At 35.6% G+C, this 19,082-nt stretch overlaps 1 protein-coding gene across 1 annotated transcript in view; it reads right to left on the bottom strand.

The window, feature by feature from the left end:
- Positions 1–13,130: 13,130 nt before the first annotated feature.
- NRK (Nik related kinase) overlaps positions 13,131–19,082 on the bottom strand; it is a 137,018-nt gene continuing 131,066 nt past the window's right edge. Inside the window, 2 exon segments of the mRNA XM_019431795.2 lie at positions 13,131–16,278; positions 17,981–18,120. Coding sequence (XP_019287340.2) covers positions 16,183–16,278; positions 17,981–18,120 — 236 coding nt within the window. The 3' untranslated portion in view covers positions 13,131–16,182.

Here is a 19,082-nt window from a genome sequence, read left to right on the forward strand (position 1 = left end):
GTAGAGGTCAGTGATGACCTTGAGAAGAGCTCTTTAGCTCTTTGCATGAAGTGGTGGGGATGAAAATCTGATTGCAATTAATAAAAAAAAACTGATCTGAGGAAGAGAAATTGAATAAAATCAATTTGATATGTGAGTCGGTAAGATGGTGGGAGCTACTGGTTGTTTGTATTTTCTCAGTGAAGTATAAAAAGGTCATTAGGTGAGAATGAGAATGAGGGAGGAGATTTTGGAGGATTAAAGATAGAAGAAAAAGTATGAATTTTTAATCTTCCTAGATGTGAGTGGACTAAGGGAATGCAGTATGTTAATGGGTGGCATTGCCAGCTTACTGTACACTTGGGTGTTTTCTATAGCCACAATCAGCTGTAATGATGTGGGTGTAGAGGGAATGAAGAGCTAAATTCAAAGATATTTGTGATTTTGCCAAGATAAAGACAGGCTATGGAATCAATCCCATGCAAAGGATTGATTATATTGATACATCATGAAAACTTAGCTGAGTAAGTAAGAGAGTGAGAAGTTCTTTGGGTGAGGGTGAAGGGCAGTAAAAAGATGTTAAGATCAATGGATTTGGGGTCCACATGAAGTCAAAGAATTTTTGGAGTTCAGTGATACAGGGAGTTGACTGGAAAAATTAAAATGGTGGTATGAGAATGAGACAATTGAAACTAAGGTTATAAAAGAAGTAGGTATTTGTAATTATATGGTCTAGAGTATATTATTGTGGAAGTAGGTGGCTGAGATAATGTGGTCAAGTTTATTCGGATAAGTCATGGATTACAGAAGGAAGAACATTGACAGAATCAGTTAAGTAGATATTAACTGTATCAAGAATTAGTAGTGTGGGAGTAAATGGCAGTCAGCCAGTGCTAAAATTTTTAAGTAATGAGGAGGAATGATGTGGGGGTGTATACATGACTGAAACAAGGAAGGGATAATGGATAATATCATCTGATAGCAAGAGATTCAAATGTGGGGACTGTCAAGGAGAAAGGAGAGACAATGATTTAGAAGGGACAAAGGTTTGGAACTGCAATAGGGCACAAAGGAAAGTATCAGGGTATGGGGAAGGGGATCGTAGAAATGGCAATGAAAAATTATTAGAAATTTCTGGGCTTCCTTATCATAGCAATAACAGTGTCTCCTTTATTCAAAGTTTTCATTTCTTTGATTACACTAAATTGAATTTTTTTCATATGTAGGTGACAGGATAACTAATTGTGGTCTTAATTTGCTCTCATTGATTTTTCTCTCCCCAAGTTTATGGAGGGATTTTTCGTGGGCCAGTACAGAGGTTACATAGTTCAAATTAAAGCGAACATTTTCTCAAAATCTTTTGCTGAATTCTTAAGCCCAAACTTTTTGACACAATTATTTTAGGTCATTCTTATGAAGGAAAAGGGAAAGAGGTAATTACATTTTATAAAGGATGAGGTGGAAACAAAAATACAAGAGTTTAGGGGGAGAGAGAGATTCACTGGGAATAGGAAAGGACTATTAGGACTAATAGGAAAGTTCCTTATGGAACTGGGGTTACTAAAATAGCAGGGACTCATGCCCACTCAGCACCCAGGGAAGTAGTGTGACCACAGTGGATATGAACCAAGGTATCTGGATTCTCTGCTTTGCCAAAGATTTCCATAGTCAGACATAACACAGAAATATCAGAGTCACTGTAAGAGACTAAATGAGCAATATCAATGTTGACTAGTGTAGACTATAAACCAGTGGGAGTACCTCTCAATTTTCTGATCCCCCAGACATTTGTACAATCTTAATGGATGAATGAGGAAAGTCCAAATAATGATTAAGATTAAATTTCCTCTCAGATTAGTGGGATGAGCGTCTGAGTTCAAATAATGATTTTTATTTGTTTTCTTGTTTGCTTTGGTTTTTGCATATTCAAGTTTGTAAAGTAATATTCACAAATCCATTTTACATTTTCAGATATTTTTTAAATTAAGTTTTTAATTTTATTTCCAGTATAGTTAACATACAGTGCTATATTGGTATCAGGTGTAGAAAATAGTGATTCAACAATTCTCTACTCAGTGCTCATCATGACAAGTGCATTCCTTAATCCCCATCACCTATTTCATTCATTTCCCCCCACCCCCACCTCCCCTCTGGTAACTATCAGTTTGTTCTATATAGTTAAGAGTATGTTTTCTGGTTTCTCTCTCTTAATTTTTTTCCTCTACTTGTTTGTTTTCTTTCTTAAATCCCACATATGATTGAAAATATATGGCATTTGTATTTCTCTGAGTTATTTCCCTTAGTATTATACTCTCTAGCTCTACCAGTGTTGCAAATGACAAGATTTCATTCTTTTCCGTGGCTGAATAATATTCCAGTGTGTCTGGGGGCACCTAGGTGGCTCAGTCAGTTAAGCATCTGACTTCAACTCACGTCATGATCTTGTGGTTCACGAGTTTGAGACCCACGTCAGGCTCTGTGCTGACAGCTCAGAACCTGGAGCCTGCTTCAGATTCTGTCTCCCTCTCTCTCTGCCCCTCCCCTGCTCATACTCAGTTTCTCTCTCTTTCAAAAATAAATAAAAAGTTAAAAAAAAATATTCCAGTGTGTGTATGTGTGTGTGTGTGTGAGTGATAGAATATTTTTCAGCCACAAAAAGAATGAAATCTTGCCATTTGCAACAACATGGATGTATATATACTACATTTTCTTTAAATAGTCATCTATTGATGGATACTTAGACTGCTTCTGTATCTTGGGTATTGTAAGTAATGCTGCTATAAACATAGAGGTGTATGTGTCCCTTTGAATTAGTGCTTCTGTATCTGGGGGATACATAACCAGTAGTGCAATTACTGGATTGTATGGTAGTTCTATTTTTAATGTTTTGAGGAAACTCTACACCATTTTCAACAGTGGCTGTACCAGCTTTCATTCCCACCAACAGAACAAGAGACTTCCTTTTTCTGTGTAAGCTCACCAACACTTGCTGTTTCTTGTGTTTTTGACTTTAGCCATTTTGACAGGTGTGAAGTGATATATAATTGTACTGTTAATTTGCATTTTCCTGATAATGAGTGAGGTTGAACATCTTTTCATGTGTCTGTTGGCCATCTCAGTGTCTTCTTTGGAGACATTCTGTTCATGTCTTCTGCCCATTTTTTTTTCTTCAAATGAAGCACTTATTTTTCCAGTCTATCATACAGTATTACTTTTACTTGTACAGAAAATGTTTTCATCACTAATATAACTTGAAGTCCAGAATTGTGATATCTCCCCTCCATATTTGATTTTCTTTTTCAAGATTGTTTTGGCTATTTCTGGTTTTTTGTTGTTCCATACAAATTTTAGGATTGTTTATTCTAGCTCTGTGAGTAGTCCAATTTGCTTTGAATTTTATTATATTCATTTATGAATCTCTTGAATTGTGAGACTCAACTTCATGGTGCTGCATGCTTGCTTTTAGATTTTTGGAAAGATGGTCCCATTTGGCATACTTTTTAATGGCTACCTGTCCACCTACAAGTCAGATACACTCCATCTACTCAAAACATACCTTCAGGGAATGCCTGGAATTTGATATATGTCTTTATGGGAACATAATTTGTTTTTTTAAATGCTTATTTATTTCTGAGAGAGAGAGGGAGAGTGCAAGCGAGAGAGGGGCAAAAAGAAAAGAAGACAGAGGATTCAAAGCATGCTCTGTGCCCTCAGCATAGATGAGGGAATTGAATTCATGAACTGTGAGATCATGACCTTAGCTAAAGTCAATGCTTAACTGACTGAGCCCCCCAGGTGTTGTTATGGGAACATAATTACAAATCTTTGATCAAAAATTATATTGACAAGTTTGATGACCCTTAAATATGTCTCAAAATGATATAGTCAATCTTGTCAAAAAGAACTACATTCAAAACAAATCTTTGTACAAAACTGCCAGTTGAAAGGCTTGCTTTTGTGATATTTTTATTTTATTAAACAATATTTGTTGGGGCGCCTGGGTGGCTCAGTCGGTTGAGCGTCTGACTCCGGCTCAGGTCGAGATCTCCCGGTCCGTGAGTTTGAGCCCCACGTTTGTTTCGGATTCTGTGTCTGCCGCTCTCTCTGACCCTCTCCTGTCCATTCTCTCTGTCAAAAAAATAAATAAAGGTTAAAAAAATTTAAAAAAACACAATATTTGTCACAATTCATGACCCTTCGATAATGACTAAAGGGGCATAGTGTGGTCCCTCATGTGTTGCTTTTTTAAATTAATTAATTAATTAATTTTTAAAAAATGTTTATTTTTGAGAGAGAGAGAGAGAGCAAGGGGGGGCAGGAGAGAGGGAAACACAGAATCCATAGCAGGTTCCAGGCTCTGAGCTGTCAGCACACAGCCCGACGTGGGGCTCAAACTCATGAACCATGAGATCATGACCTGAGCTGAAGTCGGAGGCTTAACCGACTCAGCCACCCAGGCGCCCCTAATTAATTTATTTTTAATTTACATCCAAGTTAGTTAGCATATAGTGCAACAATGATTTCAGGAGTAGATTCCTTAATGCCCCTTACCCATTTAGCCCATCCCCTCTCCCACAACCCCTCCAGCAACCCTCTGTTTGTTCTCTATATTTAAGAGTCTTTTATGTTTCCCCCTCCCTGTTTTTATATTGTTTTTGCTTCCCTTCCATTATGTTCATCTGTTTTGTATCTTAAATTCCTCATATGAGTGAAGTCATATGATATTTGTCTTTCTCTAATTTCAATTAGCATAATACCCTCTAGTTCCATCCACATAGTTACAAATGGCAAGATTTCATTCTTTTTGATTGCTGAGCTATATATATATATATATATATATATATATATATATATATATATATATATATATTTATCTCACATCTTCATCCACTCATCTGTTGATGGACATTTGGGCTCTTTCCATACTTTGGCTATTGTCAATAACACTGCTAAAACATTGGGGTGCATGTGCCCCTTTAAAACAGCACACCTGTATCCCTTGGATAAATACCTAGTAGTGCAATTTCTGGGTCTTAGGGTAGTTATATTTTTAATTTTTTGAGGAACCTCCATACTGTTTTGCAGAGTGGCTGCACAAGTTTGCATTCCCACCAGCAATGCAAAAGAGATCCTCTTTCTTTGCATTCTCGCCAACATCTGTTATTGCCTGAGTTGTTAATGTTAGCCATTGTGACAAATGTGAGGTGGTATCTCATCGTGGTTTTGATTTGTATTTCCCTGATGATGAGTGATGTTGAGCATTTTTTCATGTGTTGGTTGGCTATCTGGATGTCTTCTTTGGAGAAGATCTATACATGTCTTTTGCCTATTTCTTCAACTGATTATTTGTTTTTTGGGTGAGTTTGATAAGCACTTTATAGATTTTGAATACTAACCCTTTATCTGATATGTCATTTGCAAATATCTTCTCCCATTTCATCAGCTGCCTTTTAGTTTTGCTGATTGTTTCCTTTGCTGTGCAGAAGCTTTTTATTTTGATGAGGTCCCAATAGTTCATTTTTGCTTTTGTTTCCCTTGCCTCTGGAGGCATATTGAGGAAGAAGTTGCTGAGGTCGAGGTGAAAGAGGTTTTTGCCTGCTTTCACCTCTAGGATTTTGATGGCTTCCTGTCTTATGTTTAGGTCTTTCATTCATTTTGAGTTTATTTTTGTGTATGGTGTAAGAAAGCGGTCCAGGTTCATTCTTCTGCATGTCGCTGTCCAGTTTTCCCAGCACCACTTGCTGAAGAGACTGTCTTTATTCCATTGGATATTCTTTCCTGCTTTGTCAAAGATTATTTGGCCATACGTTTGTGGGTCCATTTCTGGGTTCTCTATTCTGTTCCATTGATCTGAGTGTCTGTTTTTGTGCCAGTACTATACTGTCTTGATGATTAGAGCTTTGTAGTATAGCTTGAAGTGTGGGATTGTGATGCCTCCTGCTGGTTTTCTTTTTCAAGATTGCTTTGGCTATTCAGGGTTTTTTCTGGTTCCATACAAATTTCAGAATTATTTGTTCTATCTCTGTGAAGAATGCTGGTGTTATTTTGATACGGATTGCATTGAATATGTAGATTGCTTTGGGTAGTACTGACATGTTAACAATATTTGTTCTTCCTATCCAGGAGCATGGAATATTTTTCAATTTTTCTGTGTCTTCTTCAATTTTTTCATAAGCTTTCTATAGTTTTCAGTGTATAGATTTTTCATCTCCTTGGTTAGATTTATTCCTATGTATTTTATGGTTTTGGTGCAATTGTAAATGGGATCGATTCCTTGATTTCTCTTTCTGTTGCTTCATTATTGGTGTAGAGGAATGCAACTGATTTCTGTACATTTATTTTATATCCTGCAACTTTGACGAATTCATGGATCCATTATAGCAGTTTTTTGGTGGAATCTTTGGGTTTTCCATATAGAGTATCATTTCATCAGCAAAGAGTGAAAGTTTTACTTTCTCCTGGCTGATTTGGATGCCTTTTATTCCTTTGTGTTTTCTGATTGCTGAGACTAAGACTTCCAATACTATGTTGAATAACAGTAGCGATAGTGGACATCCCTGTGTCCTGACCTTAGGGAGAAAGCTCTGTTTTTAGCTCTCAGATATTAGCTGTGGGTCTTTCATATATGGCTTTTATGATCTCGAGGTATGATTGTTCTATCCCTATTTTCTTGAGAGTTTGTACCAAGAAAGGATGCTGTATTTTGTCAAAAGCTTTCTCTGCATCTATTGAGAGGATCATATGGTTTTTGTCCTTTCTTTTATTGATGTGATGTATCACATTGATTGTTTTGCAGATATTGAACAAGCCCTGCATCCAAGGTATAAATCCTACTTGGTTGTGGTGAATAATTTTTTTAATGTATTGTTGGATCCAGTTGTCTAGTATCTCGTTGAGGATTTTTGCATCCATGTTCATCAGGGGAATTGGTCTGTAGTTTGCCTTTTTAGTGAGGTCTCTGTCTGCTTTTGGAGTCAAGGTAATGCTGGCCTTTTAGAATGAGTTTGGAAGTTTTCCTTCCATTTCTATTTTTTTGTAACAGCTTCAAAATGGTTGGTGGTAACTCTTCTTTAAATGTTTGGTAGAATTGCCTGGAAAGCCATTTGGCCCTGGAGTCCTGGGTTTTGGGGGGGAGATTTTTGATTACTAATTTGATTTCTTTACTGGTTACGGGTCTGTTCAAAATTTCTATTTCTTCCTGTTTCAGTTTTGGTAGTTTATATGTTTTGAGGAATGTGTTCATTCCTTCCAGATTGCCCATTTTGTTGGTGTATAATTGCTCATGATATTCTCTTATTATTGTTTGTATTTCTGCTGTGTTTGTAGTGATCTCTCCTCTTTAATTCTTTATTTTATTTATGTCATTTCCTTTTATTTTTGATCAAACTGGCTAGGGGTTTATCAATTTTGTTAATTCTTTCAAAGAACCAGCTTCTGGTTTCATTGATCTGTTCTACTCTTTTTTTTTTTTTTTTTGGTTTCAATAGCATTGATTTCTGCTCTAATCTTTCTTATTTTCTGCTTTCTTCTGGTTTTGTGTTTTATTTACTGTTCTTTTTCCAGCTCTTTATGGTATAAGGCTAGGTTGTGTATCTGAGATCTTTCTTCCTTCTTTAGGAAGGCCTGGATTGCTATGTACTTCTTTCTTATGACCACCTTTGCTATGTACCAGAGGTTTTGAGGTCTGGCATTATCATTTTAATTGGCTTCCATGTACTTTTAATTTCCTCTTTAACTTCTTGGTTAGCCCATTCATTGTTTAGTAGGATGTTCTTTAGTCTCCAAGTATTTGTTATCTTTCCAAATTTTTTCTTGTGGTTGATTTCAAGTTTCATAGTGTTGTGGTCTGAAAATATGCACAGTATGATCTCTATCTTTTTGTACTTGTTGAGGGCTGATTTTTGTCCCAATACGTGATCTATTTTGGAGAATATTCCATGTGCACTGGAGAAGAATATGTATTCTGCTGCTTTAGGATGAAATGTTCTGTATATATCTGTTAAGTCCATCCAATCCAGTATGTCATTCAAAGCCATTGTTTCTTTGTTGATTTTCTGTTTAGATGGTGTGTCCATTGCTTTAAGTGGGGTGTTGAAGTCCCCTACTGTTATGGTTTTATTATCATTGAGTTTCTTTATGTTTGTGATTAACTGATTTATATATTTGTGTTATTCCATGCTAGGAGCATAAATGTTTAAAATTGTCAGATCTTCCTGGTGGATAGACCCCTTAATTATGATATAATGACCTTCTTCATCCCTTGTTACAGTTTTTATTTTCAAGTCGATTTTCTGATATAAATATGGCCACTCCAGCTTTCTTTTGGTGACCATTAGCATGATAGATGGTTCTCCATACCCTTATTTTCAATCTGAAGGTGTCCTTAGGACTAAAATGGGTCTCTTGTAAACAGCATATTGGTGGATCTTGTTTTCTTATCCATTCTGTTACCCTATGTCGTTTTAAATTTTTTTATTTTTTATTTAAAAAAATTTTTTTAATGTGTATTTATTTTGAGAGACAGACAGAGAGAGAAAGAGAGTGCAAGCAGGGGAAGAGCAGAGAGAGAAAGAGGGAGACACAGAATCCAAAGCAGGCTCCAGGCTCTGAACTGTCAATACAGAGCCTGACACAGGGCTCGAACCCACGAACTGTGAGATCATGACCTGAGCTGAAGTCAGATGCTTAACCGACTGAGCCACCCAGGCGCCCCTACCATATGTCTTTGATTGGAGCATTTAGTCCATTGATGTTTAGAGTGAGTACTGAAAGATATGAACTTATTTCCATTATGTTTCCTATAGAGTTGGAGTTTCTGGTGGTGTTCTCTGGTCCTTTCTAGTCTTTGTTGCTTTTGGTCTTTTTTTTTCCCCATCATTTCTCCCCTCAGAGAGTCCCCCTTAAAATATCTTGCAGTATTGGTTTTGTGTTCATGAACTCCTTTAATTTTTGTTTGGGAAACTTTTTATCTCTCCTTCTATTTTGAATGACAGCCTTGCTGGATAAAGAATTCTCGGTTGCATGTTTTTCTTATTTAGCACATTGAATATATCCTGCCAGTCCTTTCTGGCGTTCCAAGTTTCTGTGGATAGGTCTGCTTTGACCCTGATCTATCTTCCTTTGTGTGTTGAGGACTTTTTTTTCCCTTGCTGCTTTCATGATTCTTTCCTTGCCCGAGTATTCTGTGAATTTGACTATGATATGCCTTGTTGACGGTTGGTTTTTGTTGAATCTAATGGGAGTTCTCTGTGCTTCCTGGATTTTGATGCCTGTGTCTTTCCCCAGTTTAGGAAAGTTTTCTGCTATGATTTGTCACATAAACCTTCTACCCTTATTCGTCTCTCTTCAACTTCTGGGACCCCTATGATTCGGATTTTATTCCTTTTTAATGAGTCACTGAGTTCTCTCATTCTTATATTGCGCTCTTTTGCCTTAGTCTCCCTCTTTTATTCTGCTTCATTATTCTCCATGTTTGTCCTCTATATCGCTGATTCACTGCTCTGTTTCATCCATCCTTGCTGCTGTGGCAACCATTCAAGATTGTAGCTCAGTTATAACATTTCTATTTCATCCTGACTAGTTTTTACTTCTTTTATCTCAGCAGAAAGGGATTGTAATCTATTTTCAACCCCAGCTAGTATTCTTATTATCGTGATTCTAAATTCTGGTTCAGACACCTTGCTTGTATCTGTGTTAAGTCCCTGGATGTCATTTGTTCCTGTTCTTTCTTTTGGGGTGAATTCCTTCATTTTGTCATTTTGAAGGAAGAAAATGAATTAATAAAGTACAAAAAATGAAAATTAAGTAACTAAAACAACACAAAAAATTTTAAAAAACATGCTAGATCCTAGGTGTTTTTTGGTCGGGTTGTTGAAAGAAACTTGATAGATTAGAGAAAAAAGGGAAAGATAAGAAAAGAAAAAAAAGGATAAAAAAGGAAAACATTTAAAAAGTTGAAAAAATGAATACAATAAAATAGAATAAAATGAAATGATGAAAGTAAAATAGAATATAAAGATGTACAAAAAAGTAAAAAATATAGTAGAAAAAATTAAAGAAAATCTTTTTAATACAAATGGAAAATAAAAATAGTTTCTCTTTCTGTTTTCAAGAATAAGAAAAGAAAGAAAAAAATTGAATAGATGGGCCAGCAAACAGAATCAAATATGATTGAAACTACATCCGGTTTCCCCTAGAATTCAAACTATGAAGCACTTTACAGTGTGTAAACTAAGCAGGAGGAGAGATTTGTGGTGCTCCTTAAAAGTGCAGTTGGCCTAGTTGGGCAGGGCTTAGTGTAACGGCTCTGTTCTCCACTAGGTGGCACTGCTTAGCTTACTGAAGTGGATTGTTGTGCTGCATGTAGGCGTGAATGTGCATGTGTGGAAGGGGTAAAAATGGTGTCACCCAGCTACCTAGTCTGTAGTATCAGAACTCTGTGCTCTCTCCCACTAGCATTCAAACACCCCTCTTTTGTCTCTGGTTCCCAAACACTCCCCACTTCTACACCATCTGTGACCAAGCCTTCAGGCTGCCAGGCAGCACCTCCCTCCTGAGATTCATCTCAGATGTGGCTGTGTTTCCCAACCCCTCGCTTCTGAGGGGCTGTGGCTTTGACCCATTCTGACCTTCTGGGGGAGGGTCTCGCTGAGCAATGGCCAAGTTCCATCTAGCCTTAAGGAATGTTTGCAAGACCATGAGGCTGCTGGTATCCAGAGACTGCAGCTGGGCACCAGCCCAACCCAGAAAAATTCATGTGACCATGTAGCAGCAGCATTTCACGGATTAGGGCAAATCACAACACACATCTGGTACCAGGCTTCACCCTTATCATCTTCACTCCAACACCAGTGCATTTTGCCATTCTCCCATGTCCACTGGGACCTTTGCACTCCTCCCCCCACAAAGGAGACACTCCCACAAACTCTGGCACAGGAAAGAAAGTGGGAAAAGCTGACTCAAACCACTGAAACTTATGGGAAATCTAGTCCACAGTCAGAAAAGTAGAGGACTGGCCAATACCAACAGATTCTGTCCAGTGATGAGCCCAGGCTCGATGGACCTCATGTATTGCTTTTAAAGGTAATGCAGGAGGTGGGGTATGGGTGAAATAGATAAAAGGGGATTAAGAGTACACCTACTGTGATGAACACTGAATAATGTATAGAATTGTTGAATCACTATATTGTACACCTGAAACTAATTTAACAGTGTATCTTAATTATACTACAATAAAAAACAAAAAATAAAAAAATCCAAAAAAATAAAGGTAAACAAAACTTGAGGAGACACTGCAAATTTTAATTTTATCTTGACCTATTCTTTGTTTCATTTTAGGTTTATAGGGTAAAATCATTTGAAATTACCCCCAATAGGTCATTACTCTTTGGTCATCTGAATATAGATGGCACTTTGGTGAAACAAATGGATTTGTGAATTTTAATTTTAAACTTTGCAAATAAAATAGCACTAAGAAAATCAAGGCAAAAAAGGTCAATTTCTCCTTTTCAATTCATGTTTTTATGAATCATTGTTGTATGCTAAGCACCAAACAAGTCACTTTGACATAAAGGGTGGCAAAGCTATTAGAAAAAGTTAATCCCCAACCTGATTCTGCATTCATCTACACAGTATGGTATGGACTAGCTTCTAAAAATATAAATCCATATAGAATAAGTTTTATTCCCTCAGGAACTACTTTTTTAAATTAGTTGAAATGGTTGTGAACAACATAAGACATGGCACGTGACACTGTTTTCTTATTTTTAATGTTTATTTTGAGAGAGAGAGAGAGAGAGAGAGAGAGAGAATGAGTGGGGGAGGGGCAGTGAGAGAGGGAGACACAGAATCTGAAACAGACTCCAGGCTCTGGGCTGTCAGCACAGAGCCTGGCATGAGGCTCGAACCCACAAACTGTGAGATCACCTCAGCTGAAGTCAGAAGCTTAACCCACTGAGCCACCCAGGCACCATGACAATCTTTTCTAATACATGTTTGGCCTTTAATTCATTAGCTACCTTCTATTTAATTTTTGCAATTAAACAGTGGCTATACACAATGACTTTATTATCTTCAGAAACTTGAATATCCTTGAGGACCAAAGGCCCCGTAAATAAAAAGGTGCTATTATATTGGAAGTCATAGTGTTGGAAAAGATTCAGTTAATAGAAGTGTGGTATTGGAGTATGTAAACCCACTGCTTTTTTCAAGAGTGATAACGTTACTAATAGCAACTTCTACTCATGACCTACCCTGTTCCTATGCTTTGGTAAAGGGTTCCTAGGATAATGCCCCCTTTCAGCCTTGGGTCATTACTCTGCCCATTCTAATTCCAATCTGTGATAGTATTTTTATTCCATGGCTCTCTGCCCCTTAAAATAGTTGAAGTCTGTGGGCTCTAAATATCAAGCTGAATGAGTCAATTTGATCATAGAAGCACTGAGAATTTAGACTGTAAAAGCCTGGATGAGCTTGTCATGTCTAGGTAACCCAACTAATGAACACCTTGCCACACTTGACAAATTAGAACCACACTCAGCCGGCCCTAATGGGAAAGCTTGATAAACTTTTTCCATAATGTCCCAAGACAATAGGATATTCATGGGGCCAGGTCTCTAATGATTCTGTGACCTGCTTGAGAGAAGTGCTATTCCTCTTCTGTTCCCAACTGAAGGACTCAGCTTCCTTGACAACCTGCTGTAATTACTCCATCTTCCATTTTTGACCATCAGCCTGCACTAAACCCTTTCTTGAATGCTAAGAAATTATAAATATTTTATTCCTTTATTTGGATAAGGTTTCTCCTCTTCCCCACTGGATTTCAGGACACTGGGGTGGGATGGGAATGGGGTTAACATTAAAACTTCCTTGGGTTTTACCCATGTCATGTGATACTGTGTGTCTGTGTAAATTCCCACATATTTTGAGGAAAATTAATTGGTTTCTAATTCCATCCACCAGTATACCCAGAAGAATTTTAGTCATATCATTATAAATTTCCTTGCACAGAATTCCTAATGGAGCAACAAGTAGAACCTCTGACAACTTCCAATCAGTGCCTTATTACATAATTTAAAGAAATGAATAGTCCCTGAATGAATCCTAACTCTGAGGCATTAGACAAGCATATTTCAAATAATGATATCATTCAATAATTTTTAAAATGTTTATTTTTAGAGGTTGAACATGGTTAATTGCAGACTTTCTGATGAAACAATTAGCAGTCTCAAAGATTATTTCAATAATTTTTTAAGTTAAAGCACATATCGAATACAAATTGATTTAAATAGGCACATTTAAAAAAATAATTGAAGAGTATTTAAAAGATCCCATTGAGTGCATGTGGCATTATTCCTGGTTTTATGAATACTGTTTCCATTAAATGAGTGCTGGCAGAAAACAGAGTGATTATTTTATCTAGAAACTGGTAGCACTGAAAATATTAAAATTATGCATTCTAATGGTTTGCATGTGTGTATGTATATGTGTGTGCATGTACATGTGTGATTTCTGCTTTGCCTATTTTACTATCTAAACGATTATCCTTTCCTACTATTTCCTCTGAGCTCTTCCCTTACTTCAACAGACCTAATCACTCAGAGCTTTTCTCGTTAGCCCTCTTCATACATCATTTTTTAGTTTTCAAATATTTCCAACAATGCCTTTTATTTTAGACAAGAGCTTTGGTGAAAAAAACTAAAGTACACTAAAATAAAACTGTATTCTGTCCCAACGCTACTCATAACCTGCTAGAACTTTCATGCTTTCAATCACAGAGCTAGGAGAATTGGCTAGCTAGGATTACCTCGCCATTGCTTCTGTAATGAGCTGGGACTGCCAAGTGCTGATCTACAAGGTAAGGTATAGATATAATTTCTTCCATTACTGTGCACGGACTATGAAATTTAATTGCCCCTTCACTTTCTTGTTTCAGCTGGCAAAGGGTATACAAATTCCATATGGAATAACATCAAAATTTGAGATATTCATTACTTATACGCCACTTTAAATATTTTCAATCCTATTTGGCTATCCAACATTTCAATCTCCCTTTGTGATGTGTGCCAGCCTCCTTTCTTCGTTAACACCTTATCCTTTAAAGTTCAGCTACACGTCTGCAATTTTTCTTGTTTGTTTACTTTGGTACATCTCTGTAGATTCAGTTCACCATGGTCTATGTTTTACTAGAATAACAGCCACAGAGCACAATGGGAGTTGATTTCCTAAACTAGTTTACTGTCTTACTGCCTTAAAAATATGATTTTAAGATGAAACTTATTTCTCTAATCTTAACTTTGAGTAAATATTATGAAGAAAAATGAATTTTTAAAAGACTTGATTCTACACACTACTTAAATGAAAGAATTTTCTGAAATGCAAACATAGCAAGCTCCATTTGCTCAGCAATGAGGTACTTGCACAAAGTTCCCCCATGGCCTTTTTGGTGTACAAATTTATAATAATGAAGACTACTTCTAAGGAAATAATTTGACATAAATGTTTGTTTCCTCTTTAAACTACTGCATTTAAAAAGTCATTCGAGTTGTAAACACTCAAGGATAAGCCAGTTTTAGGATCACATTATTGTGTCACAGTAACAGAGATGTGAATCACATTTATTTCTGTAATTCATGGATTTAGGTTCTCCTAAATTTTCATTTTGAGCTACTACACTCTTGATGTAAGTTGTTAGGAAAATCCAAATCATCATTCTTGTCACCAAGGCACCAAGAAATAATGTGCTATCACGAAATCACACATAGTCAGCTGCTTTTGTATTTTGGTTAACCAGGTAGTTTGAAAACTATCATCCCACTAGCACTGTCTTCATACTCTTGAAGCAGAACTAGAGGGATTATACTGAGGTATACTTTGTGGTAGTTCTGTTGCTTATTCTTGCCCCAGAACTAACCATGGTATTGAGGATGGATATGTAGAAATTATGGTTTTCACCAGGTAGCAGTTACCATAGGTGACCAAATACCACCTATCTATGGCGTCTATAACATATTGGGTGATGGACTAACATGATTTTCACTACTCTAAATTTGATGAAAGTTGTATTTTTTTCAAATTTTTTTTTCTTTTTCTTTTTTTACCTAAACATTAAGTCCCTACATGTGGACTTATCACTTTTAGATTAATTTCTTATTTTACAGAAATAGAAATGGGAAAAAAAAAGTATTAGCAGCCAAAGTTTTTTTGTTGTTGCATTTTGTTCTTTTTGTTTAATAACTTGAGGGGAACTTCTTATGTAGTTCAATCTAGGATTAGGAAAATATTCCATGTTGTCTGATGGTCCCACTTTTGGCCAGATAAGAATTTTTATAAATCAACCAATCTGTCTTTGGGGGTTAGAATTTGACGCCTATTTTAAAGTATTAAAAAAAAACCTCAACTCATTCTACAGTACATGTGTATAGGAGTTTAGTCCTGTATTCACGCTTGCAACTGTATTATTTGGTGGTTTAAACAAACAAACAAACAAACAAACAAACAGCTATTGCACATCTTCAGGGGTTCTGAGGAACATCAAGCATCTAAGACTTTCTTCCTTCTTATCAGGAGAAAACCAGCTGAATATGGTATGAAAAAAACACAACTGGTCTCTGACTGGGGGCTTAACTGTCAAGGAACAGTAAGGAAATGGGTGGCCTTTTCCCCTTTATCACTGTAGTTTTCTCTAGGCATGCAGGTTGTTCAGCCTTAGTCTTGTTTGTAGCATAGTTCTTATTATTTTCATTTAATAATCTAACTTTTGGTTCTTTATATGACTTTGCAAGTTTGCATATAGTTTGTTGCTATTTTTATTTCTTTCTGAAAAACCTCACTCAGGGCCAATTATTTTGAAAGCTACTTGGAATCTAACTCATTACAGGTTTCTTTACTCCATGTAGTAATATCTGAATATAGATACTGTCCAAACTGTACTAAGAGTAATATTTGAGTTCACAGTAACAAAAGTTACAAAGTTTGTGCAAAAGACATTGTACACCATTGGAGTACACAGAGCTTGCTATAGTTAATTTTATATATAAAGCTGCATTTCTCATTAGAACTATTTTGTGCTACATTAAAAGTAAAGTATCTGATTTAATTTTTCCCTAACAATAAAACTGAATGCTCATTTAATCTCAGAAATTTAAAGATACAGATTTCATATTTATGATGTTTGTAAATGTTGTAATAAATCACTGGAACCTTTTAAACATCATAAATGCTTTGGAGCTCCTCAAGTTTTCCAAGGGTCATGAAATAAACCCGGCTGTGGCGATTGCGCAGGGTAGAGGTAAAAAATAGCTTTAGAAAGAGAGAAAGAGACACCATCAGTAAATATTTTATACATTGTTATCTGATATTTTACAGATACAACTATAATTTCATTTGTTCTTCATCAACCAATTAAAATTATTAAGCCATACATTTTTTTTTCAAAACAGGATTTCCTGAAAGAACAAGACTTTAAATTGGCACAGAGTCTAAATTATATATTTAAAAATAATCTTTTACCATATTCTATATAACTGTACTTTATATAGTTAAATAAAATTGGGCTTTTGTTGTGGCATTTATCTGCTGATATTCTTGATTTGTTTTGGTTAAGGATTCCCCTTTGCTTTAAAAAAAATCTTTTACTCAAGTTGGCTTTACTTTTTCTTTTAATACAAGGAAATGTATTAAACGATGTTGTTTGGCATTGCTAACGGTGTTTAAATGGCTACTGAAACTTTCTATTTTGTGGGATTTTCTATTTCAGTGGAATGGACATGACATCAATACATTGATAGTATGAGTTAAATTAATCAGCCTAGAGAGGAACATGTCTTATGAATATGGTCTGTGCCATACAGAAAATTGAAACAGAACATGAATATAAATAGCAAATGGAGGCCTCCTTGTTAGGACTAAGGCTTTATACATCCACAATGAATATACTTAGAAGAGTTTTGATATTGATGATGGTGATGATGATGGTGATGATGATGATGATAACACTAGCTACCCTTGACTTAACACATTTTATATACAGGCAGTATATGATATGCTTACTATATGCACATTAACACTAATTGTAAAAATTATTACCAAAGCAGTTTTTAATATTTCCATTTGGGAGATGAAGGAACTAAGGGTCAGGAAGATAAATCAAACTTCCAGGTTCTTATACCTAGTTAGGTGGCCGAGCCGGTACTGCATGCTAAGACCATCTGACCTCAAACACTGATTCTTCCCCATGTATGTCCCGTCATATTGCAAACCAGTATTTTTCTTTGATGCACAATGCTTTACCCTGGTTGTTCTAATATTAATTTGAATCCTCTGCAATGTCTTCCAAAGGTAGATGTTTCATAATTTTATTAGGATTATTTTTTCATGCTATTATTTCTCATAATATGTAGAGACTGTAATGATTTTATACAATGCATCTTTTCCATTTAAAGTATCTGAATTGGTTGTTAAAAATGATCACACTACACAAAAATTGACAAATCTTAACTTTATTTTTCTTACCTTTAAAATGGAAATAATACCCACTTGTGAAGATTAAAGTAATGTTGTGAGTATTTAGCACAAACTCTACTACATATTAGGTGTTTGGGAAACATAAATACTTTTTTCTTCTATTATTGAATTATGTTGAAAACTATAAAAGACAGATTTACTCAAGCATTCTGTTTCAAATTATCATTAATACAAATATGAACAGAACTGTGCATCAAAGGCAATAATGGATTTTGCATCACACAAAATAATGGTTAAGGTTTTCTTAGGACATAATTAGGATTTTTACTTTTTTAGAAAATTTTTTTTTCAAATCAAATTATCATCATTTACCAAATTGGTATTACTACTGCAAAATGAAAAACTGTTTTCATCAATAGTTTGCCAACTTGGGAATTATGTCATAAATATATTTATGGACAGAAGGCATCGGATTTCCTTGTTTAATTTTCATTGTTTGCTTTTTTTTTTTGCTGTAACTAGGGGATATAAACAATACCTTGTCACCTCGGGTACACAGAAATCTCAGCTTCTTAATTGACCTGCGCTTCAGTTCACTTTCCAGAACCCTTGATTGCAAAGAGCGGACTTCAATGGCCTTTTGGCCCCATCCTGTGGTTCGCTGTGTACACTCAAAAGCTGCAATAAAAATATAAAAAGCAGAAAAGCAGTCAACATTTGATTATTAAGAAGCTCATTATTATAGTTCAGGTAAACATATTCTTTTTTCCCTCCTTCTGCAGTTAGTCATCTGCCTATTATGCTGCTCAGCAGTGGTATTCATGCAAGCTATCTACTGTTACAATTGTGATCAACATTGAGTAACTAGATCTCAATTAACTTTTGTATTCATATACCCTAATACCACAGAAAAAGCTAAGTGTTAATTCTATCCTGTTTGTAAAAAGTCAAATCTACTGACAGCCATTTTTTTTTTTATTTTACAGTCTAGTTGAGGTATAGCATTCCATAAGAGTTTGTATTTATGCTCAAGTGACATACATAAAAACCTGATTAACTTCAAAATTAAAACTGTTAAAAAATGACTTGCTCAGATAATGACTTTAGCAACTCTAATGGAAGTCAATGAATCACCACATTATAAACAGAACTACACCTGATTTGATACTGTTTAGGCTCAATCTTATTCAGGAAATTTTATTAAGATTTTAACTTTTGGACTCTGTGTCACTTACTTGGTGGCAATAAAGATTATGACAATTGCATGTTGACAGATAATGACTACACTTATCGTGGTGAGCATTGAGTAATGTATAGAATTGTAAAATCACTATGTTGTACACCTGAAACTAATATAACATTGTACGTTAACTGAATTTCAATTAAAAAATTATGAAAATTGCTTAAAACAGAAAAACCTAATTATGTAACTAGCTATATAGTCATCTGGTGTTGTAAGGTATTTTCTGACATAGGGAGCAGTATTATTGTTAAATGTTTAATATTTACTTTGATTTTTATGTACTTTATAGGAAAGCAAATTTCCATAAATAAATCCAATCCTGCACTTAAAATAATATCACAATTTTATGTCAAGCTGAAATAGTCTAGAGAACACCAAAATAAGGCACCTCCATTCC

This window comes from Panthera pardus, unplaced genomic scaffold (assembly GCF_024362965.1).
Source record: "Panthera pardus isolate Hobbes unplaced genomic scaffold, ASM2436296v1 HiC_scaffold_27, whole genome shotgun sequence".
Taxonomy (NCBI): Eukaryota; Metazoa; Chordata; class Mammalia; order Carnivora; family Felidae; genus Panthera; species Panthera pardus.